The sequence below is a fragment of the Pinus tabuliformis genome, chromosome 4_2 (genome assembly GCF_031772625.1).
Source record: "Pinus tabuliformis cultivar Carrire ecotype Pingquan chromosome 4_2, CPIR1, whole genome shotgun sequence".
Lineage (NCBI taxonomy): Eukaryota > Viridiplantae > Streptophyta > Pinopsida > Pinales > Pinaceae > Pinus > Pinus tabuliformis.
The window spans coordinates 1,090,611,925-1,090,630,012 of NC_142304.1; the positions used below are offsets into that span (position 1 = coordinate 1,090,611,925).

Below are 18,088 nucleotides of genomic sequence, written 5' to 3' on the forward strand. Positions count from 1 at the left end.
CCTGCACTAACCAATCATCAGTGGGATCCATGAGAGGCCTCTCGGTCTCAACCCTCCATTCAGCAGTGGTGTCAATCCCATCCAATGAGATGGCTTCCATATCAGGTGTCTTCTCTAGTTGCCTCACCCACAATCGAAGATTGTAGTAGACATAGACCATGTCATTAAGTCTATGGGACTCCAACCTGTACAAAGTTCATGAAATAATAATTAATATTATAAAAAAAATATTGTTTAATGAATTCAAAAATTTATTTGGAAATTTGCAATATTTTAAATGTTTAAGTGTTAAGTTGTTAACCTATTGCGCTTCTTGTTGTGTATTTTTTCAAATACACTCCAATTGCGCTCACATCCTGAGGAGCTGCATGTTTGGCTGAGGATGCGTACGACAAGCTTTTGCAAAAGGGGTACTCTGCCACCATACATCTTCCACCATGCGTCTACAACAAAATTACAAATAAAATTTTAAATAAACATAAGAAAAAAATGTAATTTGAAGAGACAATGAAATTTGAAACAAAGTTACAAAGTACAAACTAAAAAATACCTGGCATTTTAATCGTCCTATCAGTGACAGCCATCTCAAAGCCAAATGTGCCACCTGACATCTTATATGTCTCAATTTGTTTAGAGATCTCTATACGTTGTTCTGGAGATCTCACCATCTTCTGGACACAGGTTAATAATCCATCCACGATCTCAGCATCAAAATCAAACCCACATGCATAAGAAAATGCAGGGTTCAGGAAAAGCCCAGCAGCATGAATGGGACGATGGAGTGTGTTGTTCTATCGCTCATCAATCACTTCCCATAGGAGTTGTCTCTGAAACCCATCATCTCCCTTATCATTATAGTAGGACCGAATGGCTTCTTTGGCCCTGTCCATGGCTTCATACAAATAGCCCATTGCGGGCTTCTCACCATCAACCAACCGAAGAACCTTTACCAAAGGTTCAGTAACAGCGCACACCTCCTGCACTCCCGCCCAGAAGTCTTCCTGGTATGAAACTAGTCTGCACACGGCCTCTCCTTCTGGTTTGCGGCTCATTGACGAAGCACGCCACTCCTCTGAAAGAAACATTCTCTTCAAATCCCACATAGAATTCAAGAGGGATTGAAGAGATATGAAACTCGTCGCAAACCGTGTAATGGCGGGGCGCACCAACTCTTTGTTGTTGGTGCATTTTCTCATCAAGCTAAGCACAAATGTGTGATTGTAAATAAATTTTGTGATGCTTTTTGATGAGTCAACAATATCTTTGACAAAGGGAATTTTCCCTATGTCCTCTAACATCAAATCAATACAATGGGCAGCACAAGGTGTCCAAAATAAAGTAGGATGCCTGTCCATAAGCATTCTACCAGCAGCAACATAATTTGCAGCATTGTCCGTTATGACTTGGACAACATTTTCTGCACCCACCTCCAAAATAAACACATCCAGCAAATGACATAAAGTTCTTGCATCTTTGATTTGATGAGTTGCATCAATAGATTTGATAAACATAGTCCCCTTGGGACAACTAACCAAGAAGTTTATAAGGGTTCTCCCCTTTTGGTCAGTCCAACCATCTGACATAACAGTGCATCCTGTTTGTGCCCATGATGCCCTAAAATCCTCCAATCTTTGGGTGCAGTCACGCTTTTCCTCTTGAAGAATCCGGCCTCTGAAATCATGAAGAGAAGGGATTTTGTACCCCGGGCCAACACTGGCAATAGCATCAACAGTAGGTTGGAAAAATGGATTATTCCTTACAATGCTGAAAGGAATATCACTCCAGAGGAGAAATTTTGCCATCAACCTATCAGATTGTTCTTTTTCAGTTCTTTTTAGCATTGAATCGATAGTTGGTTGTGAACCAGGTGTGATTCAAGGAACAAAAAATGATGATGCAGCTACCGGATTGACTGACGCTGCAGTAGAACCAGTGCCACTTGGCCCACTTCCTTCAGCTGACCTTTTTAGTTGCCTTTTGAGTTCTTCTTTGGCCTCTCTAGTGTGCTCTAATTCTCCCAATGCTCTCATGGCTCTTTGGATAATTTCAGGATTTGTATTTATACAGGGCCCCACATCACGTCCAGGGATTTGTGCAAGGTGGAACTTCAACCTGTACACCCCCCCGCTTATCTCCTTTCCACACAACTTGCAATTCAAGTTTTGTCTATCATTCGGAGCTTTAGGTTCACCATATTCCCAGAAAGGATCCAATTTCCTTGGCATGTTTGTTTTTGAATTTTGAATTTGCAAACCTATGGAAAAATAAGGATTAGGAAATAGGAATTTAGGATTACAAATTACAATTTAGCATTTACAAAATTACAAGTTACAAATTTACAAAATCCCAAGTTACCCAACCAAATGGCAAATGCCAAAAAACAATGAAAATCAAAAAACATAAACAATGTTTAAAAAAAATGAAAATAAAAATAAAAAATTGGTTCCCATAGTCATACCAAGTTACCCATCCCAAATCAATGAAAAATTACAAAAAAATCTTTAAAAACAATGAACATTGAAAACAAATGGTGCCCATATGAAATTTCTCAACCAAAAACAATGAAAAACAAAGTTTATAACAAGGAAAACAAAAAAAATTTAATCTACATACCGTTTTTATGGACAAATTGGTGATCTTGTCTTGGATTTCTCCTAAAACCACTTGGATTCGCTCCCAAACCCTTCAGCTCTCCTCCACAAGGCGTCTCCTCCTCCTCCGCGCGGCGACAGTCAGAAATGACTAAATAAAAATCGATTTTCATAAGTTATAAGCCCGCTGCCCTGCGCCTCGGCGATTTTTTTCGGAAAAAATCGTTATAAAAAAAAAGCCCGCGATTTTTTTGTGATAAAAATCGCGATTTATGCGGGATAGTGATAAAATCGCGATTTTAACAACCCTAGACGCAGTAATGGGAAGATAAAATCACAGTCAATATGCTGTTCAAAGGGTCCTCAATCTGCTGTCCTAAGGAGAGGTCTACATGCTGTTCAAAAGAGACCTAGCCGTAGTTCTGTGTGTGCACTAGTCACAGCCAAGATGCACCCTAAACACTGGCCTAATCTATACGTTGTTCTAAAGGAGACTCCTTTGTAAAAGGGAGCTTTTATATGCAGCAAAAGAGGACTTGTCTACGCAGCTAAGAGATGTCATAATCCACAGCCAGATGACGGTTCTATGCCGCAAGAAGAAGGATCCTAATATGCTGGGAAGAGGAGGCCTTAACCAACCCTATACACAGTCAAGAGGGATCTATATAAGCTGCCCTAGACGCAGTCCTCAAGGGCTATCAAGGAGCCCTAACACACCGTTCTAATTTGCTGTTCGATGATATGATAAAGCCTTGTTTGCTGCTAAGGATAACTGATCAACAATGAACCTGTACATTGAAATAAGGAACTTAAATGCAACTTGAATAGGTATAGAAGGCAACTATGTATCAAGAATATGCCTGTGCATGAATGAGACCTATTGGAAGAATAGATTGCTACAGCCAGCTGCTTTGCTAGGCTGCAAGCCATAGGAAGCAGCTAAGGCTGTTCCATGGGAATATTGTAGCATGCATTGAGTGTAGGTGGCAGTATGGATTGGGGGGGCTCTCTTAGGTGGTCTGTAGCCGTTGAAGGGCTTAGATACCTAACAGCTTGGATGCAACATGATGATGGATGCAGTGTAATGAAGTGCAACACGGTGATGGGTGCAACACCGTGATGGGTACAACAGGGTGATGGAATCACTTGGGTTCAGATTTGCTACCTCATGTGTCATCTTCCTAGAGAAGATCTCTGCTCTTATTTTGACAAGTCAAAATGTTGACTTCTGATGTATATGTACTATCTCTCTCTTTGTTGAACTATTGAAGAACTTAAGAAGAATTGATCAAGGGTTTTCTCAGATTGGGGTTTGTCCCTGGCTGGCGCCACATCTTGTGTCCTCTTGTCTTGGCTTGTTTTCTACGATTTATGTTTATGTTCTATCTGCATTTTACTATCATGCTAAATGTGATTGCTAATCTGGAATTGATATTGAGCTAATATGGAAATTTGAAGTAAATTTGCTCCTCAGCATAGAACATACCTAAAATTAACAATTCATCTGTATAGCATCATTATAACCAAAATTGTCACATAGCAAGGCCTTGACTAGCAACTCTATCTCTCAATAGATCAGAGCACAATGTTGGCGAGACCAATGATTATAGACACATTCATCATTGTCTCTCAAGGTACATACCCACCCGGGTGTTCACCGAGTATGATCTTCTAGTACTATTCTTATCTTGGGTCCCCATCCGTCAAAGAATATCGGTCCTCTTGCCTACTCTTATCTTGGATGTCCTACCACATCCTCAAAGAGTATCAGATGCCAGATGATTTCTCAATACTCCATTTTTTCTTCCAAAATGAAGACAAGAATGATGTGTCTATCTCTCCCTCTCAACTAGGGAAGATATGTCAACCAATCCAAGCTTGTTTCTAAAATACACAAGCTTCTTATTGGGAAGAGATTTTGTCAAAACATCAACAATTCGATCATCGGTGGGATATACTCCAGCTTCAGTACACCATCTTGTACCAACTTTCTAATGTAGTGGTACTTGTGATATCCAGTCATGTGTCTTGAAGTTCCACTATTTATCACCGTATATTTTCATCTTGAAATGTTCCGGTGAGGGCTGAGAACAATCCTTCATTCTTTGAAGATTTGAGATCTTTGGAAGAGAAGAGACTATTCCATACTGCCTTGAAACTTTGCTTGATGAGACTTGCTAATGATGAACACTTCTTTTCTAACTTCTTCATAATAGAGTTGACCTTCTTCATGCCTTGTGGGAACCATAGCTCCGATACCATGTTGAAGAATCTAAGGCAAGATGACATTAATGATTCTTCTAACTATGATAATTGTTTGTGATGTCTTTTTACTTATTAGGATTATCTTCTTCTTCTTATTATTATAGTGTGTTCTTCAATCATCAAACAACTACCAAAACAAGAAGATCAACAAGATACAAGTACATAAGATGTAGGCTCCAAGCCAGGGCAAAACCTCTCCTCTTGAGAGGAAAACCCTTACATCTCTAATGATAGATTCTTTATTGACGAATACCAAGACTCTTGACCAACACTGAAGCCCTTCCAAGACCGAGATTGACTTCTGAAGAATGTGCTTGTTTTCTTACTTTCCAAACCTAGCAAAATCTTTTTCGGGAACACTACTTCGACCTCCAGCCACAACGTTTCGGCCCTAACTGTAGATCTGCAACTTCAACCCCCGGAAGTAGCGACTACTTCGCACATGTGAGCTAGAACTGCTTCTTAGCCTCCAGCTACCTCGCTTGACCGAAATTGATTTTTGGATCTAGAAGGGGACTTTGTTGGCCCTTCCTTCAACTCTTTTTTACCAGATCGAACCTCCACAACGAAACCCTAGCCCGACAACAAAAACCCTACAAAATTTCAGCCCTCTTCTTCTAACGTGTGGAGAGAAAGAGAGAGAGTGGAACCCAAATCTCTTCTTTTCCTTCTTCTGCCTTCTTTGCTTGCCCTTTTCTTATTCTTCCTTCATATGAGAGAGAGAGGAATGAGTGTGTTCAAATGAGTTCGAACTATCTTCTATATATAGGTCTTCTAGGGGTACAAATTCCAGTTTCTAGGCCGACTTGACAGGCTGGAAGGCCGACTTGACAGGTTGGCAGGCCGACTTGGTCTTGGAAAGCTCAACAAAATACAAAAATAATTCTTTTTACAATTTACAAGATGCCCGATGGGGTCTTCATATTATGACAATGTCCCTATTTGACTTCTTGACCTAGGACATTCCTAGAAGCACTTTCAATTAGTGCTTGACCTATAAAACAAATTTCTTGGGCAAGAAATCCAAGCTCAATAATAATAATAATAATAATTTTTCTTTCTTTTACAAAATACAAGAATCAAAAGTACATTTCATATTTATGAAGACCGAACAACGACTTGATACTTATGGAGTCACCAATTGTAATAAGTCAATGGATATGAGTGACCCAGACCCTTTCCAAGGAGGTTTTGAAGAATGGGACTTGCTTGCTTTCTAAGCATGGTACTATGTGCTTCTAGGGAAAGGAGGAGGATTTTGGGGGTTGGATGTATGAGGATAGACTTGGAAAGGAGTTCCCCAAACCCTAAATCCTTGTTTAAGTTGGTATGCCAGATGGTTCTTGAAGAATAGTCCCTTGAAGGAGTGGGACCAAGTGGACCCAGTTTAGGGTATGAGGAAGGTATGGAACAATCAATGATTTTCTTACCCTAGACAAGGTGGGAAAGATCAAAGAAAGTATTTGATTCAATAATGTTGTTTGACCCTGGGAAGTGCTAGCCTTGGGGATGGCAGGGCAAGTCTTGGTCCCGGAGCTAGGGCTTGGCTTTTATTTCAACTCCACCATTAGATTGTCTTCAAATCTGGAGGAGGGCTAGAAGAGAGGCCAACATAAGAGACCCTAGGAGATCGAACTTCTTCAGTGGCTAACATGCCGGGAAATTGATGCCCTAGGCACCCCAATGTGGCTAGACTTGGGAGAAGGTGAAAAATATGGGAGTTTTGGTGAAGACCCTTCGTAGATCAGTGCCTTTGTACTTGGGGATAATGGAGTCTGTGTTGATTATGTGTAGGATTTCTTGGTTTCCAATCAAGGATGGTAGGGCAAGTCTTGGTCTCGGAGCTAGGGCTTGGATTTTCTTTCAACTCCATCGTCACAATGTCTTCAAATCGGGAGGAGGGTAGAAGAGAGGCCAGCACAAGAGACCCTAGGAAACTGAACTTTTTCAATGGCTAACATGCCGGGAAATTGATGCCTTAGGCATCCCAATGTGGCTAGACTTTGGAGAAGGTGAAAAATATGGGAGTTTTGGTGACTTCCCTTGGTAGATCAATGCCTTTGTACTTGGGGAGAATGGAGTCTGTGTTGATTATGTGTAGGATTTCTTGGTTTCCAATCAAGGAGGCCTCAAAATTACTTCACAAAGCCCTCTAGGTCAAGTGAAAGCAATGTTGCAGCTTTTATACTTACACAAGAGGAATGGCTTTTCAAGGTCAAGTTTTACCTTTAGGAGATTTCGCTCATACTACAAGGGCCGATGCATGGAGATAACGTTATGATAGAGACAATCCCATAATATTAAGCAACAATTTGCATGCAACAATTAGCCTTAAAACAACAAAAATCCCATCCAACATATATGACAAAAGGTGATAAAGAATGGCATCAAAATTTTGTACTTACAATGCAATAGAGTATATCCAACCATTCACAAATGACAATAACGAAGCTCCAAGAGAAGATAAACCAATAACCATACATCAAAATTCATCCATAAATGCTCCAATTCATCCTCCAACAAAAAATGCGAAATTCTCTAAAGTAGAAAGAGATCCAATCCAAAGTGATGATGAGAAATGATCTCACCTCACTTGTATTTATACACATCGAAGGAGTTCGAATTAGCCTCCTTGGCCTACATAAGCCCCAAAAATAAAATAATGTGCTAATAATACAACTTTTGGTGACAATCCCACCAAACTAACTCATGAATGAAAAGATAAGCCTTTCAAGAGGTAAAATGAAGTAGGGAATGAAAGAGGGCAGCCCTAGGTCACATACTGGGGCACAAGGGTAGCTAGCCCCAAGGGTAGCTAATAAGAGGGAAGCCCATCCTTGGGTTTATAAGGTGTAGGAGGGAGCAATTGTGGTACATGAGGTGCCCCAACCTTGATTTTCCCACCCTTCTTTATATGCTTTTTGCCTTTTTATGATTTTCTTTGATTAACTGCTTGGGGCTCCAGGGGTTAGAGCGGGTTAGAGCAGTGAATTCCCCCCTTTAAGGTGGGGCGGTTCATCACCCACCATGGGTTGGGACAATCATGGGTTCCTATATGACGAAGAGGCTCATAGAACCTGTTGGAAACAGGGTGATGGCCATGATGATGGGGTAGAGCTCATGTATTGGCTTTTGTGCACGTGGTAAACGTTTTTGTCCTGACCATCTTTTGCATTTTGTGGTACTCTTCCTGTTGAATGTGGCCATATATGCTATTAACTGTAAGACAATCCAACACCGTGTCTCAAACAATTCGAAGACTGTGTTTCCAACTCAGATTTGTTCACAAGAGAAATACCAAATCAACAATCTAATTCTCCATAGTTAAGGAATTCTGCACAGGTTCGAATTTATCTTCCGAAAGATATTACAGGTCCAAAAATCTTGCTTGTTCCACAAGTCTGAGGCCTATACTCTACTTTTGTACCTGGTCTGTGACTTGATCTTCACGTCTGGGCTTGTTCTAAGGTCTGGTCTTCACTTTTATGCCTGGTCTGAGATCCTTCCTTACTTTCTGAGCTTAATCTGAAGTTCTCTTCTCAACAGATCAAATTAGGGCTGAGTTTTGTACAAGGCTAGGGCACCAAAAATCAAGAATAACATGTGTTCAAGACCCAAAAACCATAACAAAGGGCAACTGTTCTTCAAATTCGTTTTTTATTTTGACCTTAAGTGAGCTCAGTTCTGAGATTTTCCTCTTGTTACAGGTCTGCAATTTCTGCAACAGTCCAAATATCCGAAAATATTCACAGAGGTAGCCCAAAATTCACCATAGAAGTGATCTAGAATTCTCCACAGAAATTCGTTCTTGCTTGACTCTGTTTTTGCCTTGGATCTGAGTTCCTTTTTATCTCAGTGATTCACCGAATTTCTGAATTGAATTGATACTTATCCAAATGCACTTAGTTTCATATATATAGTTGTTTGCCATAATTGAAGAGATACGTCTTTTGGAGTTTGAGCCGACATGTCCTAGTAAGCCTACATAAGTCGGCTAGCAGGTCAAAACAATATTGTCACACACTGCCTTCAAAAATTAATATCTCTGCAATGGTAAGGAGTTATGAGGCTTAGAAAGCTTGTGACCTACTCTACAAGCTGGTGTAAACATCTCTTCAAGATATGATCTTTAATGATGACAATTTTAATTTTTTCATTATCTACATGTTTGTTTGTTTGTTGTTGTTGTTGTTTTTTTAAATAATAGCCCTAATTGAAGTTTTCTTTTATCAAACTGGGGCATCATGTAGCCTAGGTTTTCTTCATCTATACGTCTTGGGCAATATTAGGGTTTCTTAAGATATCTTAAGCTAGGGTATCAAGAGAAATTTATGTGCATGAGATAGGGCTACGGTATCATGGACATTTTAGCATCATCATATTGACATCTTAGTGCTTCATCATTCTTCTAGGGATTTATTTGGCATTAGGGCATAAATGCACTTAGGGTTCATGGTTTTGTTATCTACAACGATGCACCCAAGTTGCCATGATATTGCCATCATGTTGACATCAATGACAACTTTATCCAACAAAACAGTCAAACGTAACAGCCCACACATGTGAGGTCAAACTCGGTCAACTGCATGTCAAATAGATCACAGAGCAGCTTGGTCAACACAGGTCAAACAGACCTCAGAAACTCGGTCAATGCTGGTCAAAACAGATTTCAGAAAGCCTTGGTCAACACTGGTGAAATGCCGGTCAAAATTCGACTGTCTCAGAAATTCGGCTTCTTAGAAACTTCAGCCACTTCTTCAGATTGCTTCCCAGTCCCACGTGTGTGAGAGAGAGAAATATGTGAGTGATGAATGAGTGAGAAAATGAGAAGTTCAAGTGTCTTTTTATAGTGATTTTAGGGTGCCGAAGTGGCACATCTCTTTGCTAGGCCGACCTGTACTTTTGGCCCTTGGGGCGGACTTGAGCAAATAAAATTTAAAATTAAATTAAATTTCTTTCTTTTAATTTTCTTTCATAAGCCGATTTGTGTAGCTGGGGAATACCTCCTGCAGCTACCCAAAAATCAACACACTAGACACTAAGCTTGAGGATTTCATTTTAGTCATATAACTTGAATGAATTTTTATCATATTTCATTGAATTCTATTACATATAACATTAAGTTTGATAGTTTTAAATCTTATAATTTCGTGAGCTTAATGCTGAATATTATTTTGAACCCATCATGCTAATTCAAAATGAATCATTGAAACTAAACTATACCTGCACACCTTAGTGCCTCTGGTTGTCGTTTTCTATCATACCTTGAATGACTGCAAATTTAAATAGGAAATAGCCCCTTATAAAACTTGAGGTGGCACCTGCTTGCTATTTACATATAATACTATTGTTGTTTATGTATCTGGCAGTACTACATCATCCATGTGCCTAAAAAGGTATCAGCAGGAGTGAGATCAAGAGATCCTTTATGAAGCTTGGGGTGGCACGTGCTTGCCGTTTATATATCTGCCAATACTACATCACCCATGAGCCTACAATGATGTCAGCAGGAGTGTGATCAAGAGATATCTTATCAGTGGGTGATTCTCTATATTGTTGCATACACCAGTGTTAAATATTTAATCAATGAAGACAAGTAGTTCAGTAGGATTATCTGTTAGTAAAGTTTAGGAACAAATTCTTAGTATACGTTATCACATGCATGATGCAGATATCATCACCAAGCTCTCTACTAGCTACATGTGCATTATGCAGGGGAGGATAGCTCTGTCCAAATGAGTAGAAATAAAAAGATATGGCCATCACTAGGAACTGAAGCTTTCAAGTAATCCTTTCCTGTCATATTGATTGGCATTGACCCATGGGCCACATTCCTTGCAGGGCTTAAGGTATTCATTGAATTTATTCAAATGAATTATAATCAAAAGTGCCTTAAATTAATTGTAGGAAAGTACTTCTAATGTCTGGGAGACTTGAATATTGCCAATCTTCCGTTTAAATGTCTACCCTACAAAAACTTACTTCGGTTTGCTACTTCAGAAAATATTTGGCCAATTTCTCCTGGTCAGTCCTTTATTTTGTCATTGTAAAAGAGGCCAAATATATGTCTTAATTTAGGCAAGATATGAGTTTGTATGTTTGTTTGTGTTTTTAAAAAATATTATTACATGGTTATTAGCAACCTATAGACTGGGATTAAACTAAGATGTTACAAGAGGCAAGGAAAAATGTCTCTAGGCTTGAGTCTGAAATTCAGAAGGTTTGATGGGATGGTAGATTAGATGTCCTTGTTATGATATACATTCTTTTTTATTTTGGCACCTTGCTAGCATGCAAATTGAGTAAAGTTATTCAACATTCTGAGAGAAAATCATACTTGGTGCATTAGTTCTAGCATGCAAATCGTGTAAAGTTATTCAAAATTCTGAAAGAAAATCATATTTGGTGCTTAATGCAGGATTTATTTGACATGCTTATCAGTTGATTTGATTAGATAAAAGAGTTACAATTTAGCAATTTATTGCTTACAATATTAAATACTTCCAATGCAGATTTATGCAAATATGTCCTAGAATTCTTTCTTATATTTTATGTTATGTAAGCCATGGATGTATTGCATTATTGGAGCACTCTTTCAATATTCTAACTGTTTCTTTTCTGCTGTGTTCTTATCACAGTTGCTCAACTTACAACAAAAATCAATCACTTGTCTCAATTACTACATAAGAAGGTGCTCTATTTTTTCCACCAAACTTTTAGATTTACCAGTGTTACATTTTCAGTGTTGATTTCCTATCTGCATTATTTCTAGTTTTTTTTCCTAGTTATAATCTACATATTTGGAGTTATTCTATGTTTCATTATAGTGTGAAGGACATGTTTCATTTGGCTATATTTTTGATTTTTTTAATTTTAATTTTTTGGAATAAAAGATTTCTTTAAACTCTATTAATTGGTAAAAGAATGTTCATGCTTTAACACAAAAACGGGTGGGCCACCATTCTTAAAGCCAAATCTCAAAAATTGGAGATGGTTTAAGCCAAAATGCCTCTCATCATGAAGCTTTAGTGATAGACATACAAACATAAAAATCATAGGGCCAATGCTCAATACAAACCTCTAGCCTAAAGGCTAAAACCCAACTTGTCATAGGAGGACACTAGTAATGGTCGTTTGGTCCCCATCCAATTATGAGAGGATCAACATTAATAAGCACGGTGTCCCACTCACCAATAGTTGACTTTGGGGGCTTGGGACTTGTTACACCTCATATTGTATGAGATTCCACTTTGTGATTTTCATCACGTGGATGGAGATTCATTGCTAGTTCCTTGGAGGTTCTTGTCTGGGGGGAGACTCACTTCTCCTTGGTTGAATGATTGTGCTTGCTGCTTGGTGGTCTTCTCGCATGTGCTTGCCTTGTTGATCACCCCTTGTTGCACTTATTGGTGGTTGTGGATCATACTATCTCATTATGGTATGGTTCAGTGTACATGTTTATCTTGGATATGGATGATGGTTTTAAAGCCCTAGGGGTTAGATGATGGTGCTAGGAGGGAGATATTTCTTAATGTTACACAATGATTGTTACCCATCATCTGTGGGTGACACCCATAGGAGAAAATTTTCTCCTTGATGGTCCTTAGCCAGCAGCGATTAGCCCCTTGCACCACCAGATAGGTCGATGTGCCACCATCTCCACCACTTGAGCCAACCAATATGCTCCCTTGTCTGTTTGTTATGATCGTATGTTTGAAGGTGGGCCTTCCAAGCTCGAAGGTATGGCTTTCATTATGTAGTTGGGTACCTTTTTTTTACTTATCTTGGACACTATTGGGCATGGATTAGTGGGGGGATTTGGTGGAAAGAATGGTCTCGGTATGTACTCTTGTCTCCTCTGTCCAACTTGGTGGTTAACCTTGTATCCTAGTTCGGTGGAATCTCCTTTATTGGTTATTAGCATTACGAGTGCCAGTACATGGGAAATCCCGATTTTGGTTGCATGGTCCCGCTTCCCGACACCACATACATCACTCCTCTCAGCTCATTATAACTCCTTTTCACATATTTCCCATTTGGGTCCACATTTGTCCATTCGTCCACAAGGAGTTAGCCTCCCCTTCCCCTTGTCCACACTTTGTGTCAGGCCTGGAACGATGCCCTGGAGGTTGATGCGGCTAAAAATAAAGTTAAAAGCATAATTTGGCCACTTTCAATAGGAAAAGTACCATAAAATGCAAAAGATGGCCAGGACATACAAAGCGCATGGGAAAAAGCCATCATGAGCTCTACCCCTTATCATTATGGCCATCATCGTGGTTACTAGGTCTCGTTATATTGGCCCCCTGCATCATTAAGGAACCCATGATTGTCCCAACCCCTAGTGGGCGATGAACTACCCAACCTTAAGGGGATATTCACTGCTATAGCTCCAACATCATGCTCTCATCCCCTACAGCCTCGAGCAATCTTAAAAGAAAAATGAATAAATGGCGAAAGGCATATGAAGAAGGGTGGAAAAAAGGGCTGGGGTAACTCATGTACCATGATTGCTCCCTCCTACATTCATAAACCCAAGTGTGGGCTTCCTTTATCATAACTACCCTTGTACTGTGGCATGTGGTTTGGAGCCTTCCCCTAATGCCCCACTCTGTTCCACCTTATATCACATGACACCTACCACTTGAGGGATCTACCATTGACTTGTCACTCCTTTAGAGGTTGAAACCGCCTAATAGGGTCCTTGGTTAACCTTCTTCTTGAACTTGGAGACACCTGTACACTCTAAAGCCCATTATGGAAGGCCATACTAGTATGAAGCGTCCATTGGGTTCCATGGTTTGTAAGCTCATTTACTCAATTGCACTAATGATATGTTGTACTGGAAGGCGAGGAGACACATTGGATCTTATACAGGATTGCAGGCGGGTCTTCATTTGGTGCTTGGTCTCCCTATACGGGGTCCAAGCCCTCTAGAGGTTCATATTGGCATTTGTAGGGTGAGCGTTGAGAGCCATGGGCCTCCACTATAGCAGAGAGCAAATTGCCAAATCATGGGATCCATCAGTACCATCCATTGCTTGCTTGTGTTCCACCTATTTGATGATGATGATGCACTTGGACCACCTTGCCTAGTCGGCTACACTCTTGCACCCCACACTTGGCAGCTGATCCAGGGTCTAGATGATGTTGTGTCTCACCATGGGAGACAAAGGGAGGGCTTGCACCATTCTTCCAACCATTACAGATGGGATACAAGCTTGCTTGATCCACTTGGAGACCCATGATGATGTTTTGTGCCCCCACAACCACTTGGGAGCATTGTAGGTCATTCACTTGGAAATCAAGGGGCCACCCCATTTATCACTATAAATAGAGCCCTTCCACTCATTTTGGCACATATTGGACTCCACTATGCCTTTTAATGTCCCTGTGACCTGTTGTTGTCACTTTGCACACACACCTAATTTAGTGAGAAAAGCTGTAACGAACAAAGGTCGTATACGCAACAATAATCTTCAGAATACTTAGAAGGCAAGAACATCCATTGTAGGACTGTTGTTGCACAGATTGACACGACAACGCTCAGACCGGGGGCTGTCACTCTGATCCCCGATCTCTCCGTTTAAGCCTGTCTCCCACGGCTAAGGGGGGTAGACCCTATGATATGACGAAGACCAACTCTCGACCAGTTGGTTGGGAGACACGATATGATAAGCACTAAAAGGATTTAGAAGTTCAAAGACCAGTGCCTTATGGGATTAAATTTTAAATGATCACTTAGTAAATATTTCAGAAATGTAAACCATGTGTAGCAATCATTCATCATCAAATGACTAGAACAGATGCAGGATATTCGATAAACACACAAAGTTCTTATAATGACCAGAACGATATCCAGTAATTAAGAAGTTTTGAAGAGATAAATGCAAAATCATGAATCATTAACCAGATACCATATGCAGCTAATCTTTAAGATGATCATTCATGTACAGATAAACATTCATTCCGCATCGATAAATTTGAATCTCAGCATGATAATTTCCTGAAAATAACTGGATCTGGCAAAAGAGAAAATTTTCCAAAATTTTTATTTTTATTTTTATTTTTTTTAAATCTAACTATTTAATCAAAATAAACTAAATCAAAAATTAAATTCCTAAACTTAGATGATTTTTTAAAGTAAAATTAAAACTTAATTAAAATCTAAATAAAATAAAACCTAACAAAATCCTAAACTAAATTTAAATCAAAACCTAAATCTAAAATTTAATAAACAAAGCCTAAAATAAAACCTAGTCTAAAAAAAAAAATATAAATCAAAAATACTATGATATCGAATTTCTCTTATATATATATATATATTTTTTTTTTTTTAAGATTTTTTTTTTTTTTTTTTTTATTAAATTAAAAAAAATGAAACTATGAAATAAATATAAAATATATATTTTTTTTATAAAATTATAACTAAAAATAATAAACCTAAATCGAAACTACAAACCATGCAAATGATAATGTCAAAGTTTTTTTTAAAAAAAATCTACCTAAAAAAACCGATATCAAAACCTTAGACGGATAATCGGGCTTCATACACAGTCGACGGCGGCAGGGAAAAAAAAACTGGAATCAATTTGAAGCTTACCTGAAGACAATAATACCCAGACGTTTCAAGAAATTACCTGGCCCGATGATGAATATGGTGGCGAAATTTTTGACGGACCTGTGTCTTCTTTCCTGATTGGCCTCTAAATGATCTTTTGGCCCGTGTATGCTGACCCTGGATGCAACAGCGAGGGTAAATGTTTTCTGCGTGGATCCAATGCAGGCTCACGGATTGTTCTGGCGGCGACAGCGTGAGAGGCTTCACTGAAATAGTAGAACGTATGGTGTATTGCTGGTTGATAGTGCTCGATGCAGCGAGGATCAAGGACGACAGGGTGTGAAGCTGAATGAAGTGTGCACGTTTCAGTTCTTTTCTTTTGACGGCGGACAGGCGCATGAAGCTACGGCGTGGAAGAGCTCACGCAGGTTTTGCAGGCAGCTTGATGCCCTCCACGTGGATAGCAAGACGAGGATGCGGGAGGAAACAACTTGCGGTTTGCAGGGCGGAAGGATTTAGGCGTGCTAAAGATACTCACGTCAAGCAGCTGATCACCTCCCCGTCTCAGAGAGAATATCAACACGTATCTGTGCCCTTGCTGTCCTGTGCAAGCTTTAAATGGCGGAGTGAGGCGCCACCTCTTGCTAGATTTCAAATGGCGGATGAGTAGAGGCAAAAACGAAACGCTCCCTTTTTCAAAACACTCAGCAAATCCCTCAAATTAGACGCAAGTCACTGCGTGGAAATGGATTTGCAGGTTGGGCAGCTGAAGATAGCAGTAGAAGAGATTAAAATCCAGCAACTTGATCACAAGATTTTTAATCTTTCTGCTCCAGACACCCCTGCAGAACTTTCTCAAAACCCTATACCTGCAATTACAAGAAAACAAAACCCTAATGAAAACTGTATAAAGCAAAAATTTGAAACCCTAGAAAACTGATTAATTTACAGATTTTGGCCCCTTAACAGCCAGATTCAGCAATAAGAACAGAAGTATTTTAAAGAACAAAAAATTTCATATTTTCACTATGAAGAACTTCAGAAAATCTCTCATGCAAATTAGGAAAAATAAACTGAATGATAGACCCAGGATCAAATCCAACTGGGCTCAACAAAAAAATGCTTTCGGGAGTTGGCTGGTTCAGCCGAGAACTTCCCCAAACGCCCACCAATCTTCTTCAGTAAGAGTTTTCTGCACAGCTCAGAACAACCATCAGTAAAGAGGGCAAAAATGCTGCTAGATCTCAAAAATAATGGAGATACCTGCCATTACTCAGAAACCCTAACATCACTCAAACGCTAGCAAGTGAACAAGATACCTGTGCTCACAATACTCTACAATAAGTTATTATTAATGGCTGAAAAATAAAATATGCAGAAACTAAATTAGCTCACAACACTTCCAGAGAGTAACACCAGCAAGATTTGGACCCCAAAGTCTTCTTTTATTAACCAGAAAACAGATTACAAGAGAGCTTCTTCAGTACAAGCATCACAGATCCAATGATCTGAAATGACCCCTAACACCCTACTTAAAGGAAATGATCCCAATGGCTAGTTCGAGTGATCCATGTCGAAATGATCTCGACCGTCGATGATCCAATAAGAATTTTAGGATTGGGAAGCTCCTTCATAAGACATAATCCTCTAACCTAACCTTCAAATCCTTACCTCCTCATCCTAGAAATCTTTGTACCTTGCTTAACAAGCAAGTAAGCTCTGTTCTTAAAACCCTTCTAGGAAAGGATTATTAGGGTCACTTCATATCCATTGGTTGATTCATCTTTCACAAGTGACCTCCTATATAACGGGTATCCTCCCATCGGTGAAAGTCTGTAAAGAGTAGGGAGTCTTAGCTGAGGTGACAGTGGGCTAAGCCTCCATCGTTTCCCTTTGATCTAGCAGTTTCCCTTTAGGAGTCCCTTTTAGCCCCCCTGCTAGTTTGAGCAGTGATAATCCCTAAATGAAAAGCTAAGTTAAGAGTAATGTGATGTTTCTAGGAGATGTTAAGGTCAATTGGATTACTTGAAGATTATGAGCAAATTTCAACAAATATGATGAGCAATATGAAATGAAATATATTTCATAACCATCAACACATAAATCAAAGATATGCATATAAGACTATTGCCTTCAATATTGCTTCAAAATAAATAACACTTGCTCAAAAAATGAAATGTTTCAAAATGAAACACAAGTAATCCTATCAATCAAATAGATGTTAGAATAAGATGATATCACTTGCAAGATATAAAATTGCTTTCAAAGTATAATCATTTACGATTCTAAAGCATGTAAAGAAGCAATGCAAATAACTTGCAAATGTGATATAAGCTAAAACTTCACTTGCAAAATGAAAGATATGGTACTTGCCCAATAGATATTGCAAAATAATCAATTCAAAAAAGTTTCATCATGACAAACATATAAATAAATTGCAAGTAAATTGCTTGAAAAGTAAAGTGAATTAAAATGAAATGCACTTAACTAATATTAGATGCAATTAAACTAATATTAGATGCAATTATCTTGGTTAATTTTAAGCTAAATGCCTTCATTCCTACAAGGGGACAACCACTTTCATAACTGCAGGGTCACACACCTTTACCTTACTTCTTACTAGTTGGAGGAATTCTCCAAGAAAATCTTTGCCCTATGATGTCTATTAACA

At 39.1% G+C, this 18,088-nt stretch overlaps 1 protein-coding gene across 1 annotated transcript in view; it reads left to right on the forward strand.

Moving 5' to 3' along the window:
• LOC149173437 (uncharacterized) overlaps positions 1 to 18,088 on the forward strand; it is a 141,427-nt gene that overhangs the window by 98,851 nt on the left and 24,488 nt on the right. Inside the window, exon 4 of the mRNA XM_089424606.1 lies at positions 11,495 to 11,547. Coding sequence (XP_089280732.1) covers positions 11,495 to 11,547 — 53 coding nt within the window. The remainder of the gene's footprint in view (positions 1 to 11,494; positions 11,548 to 18,088) is intronic.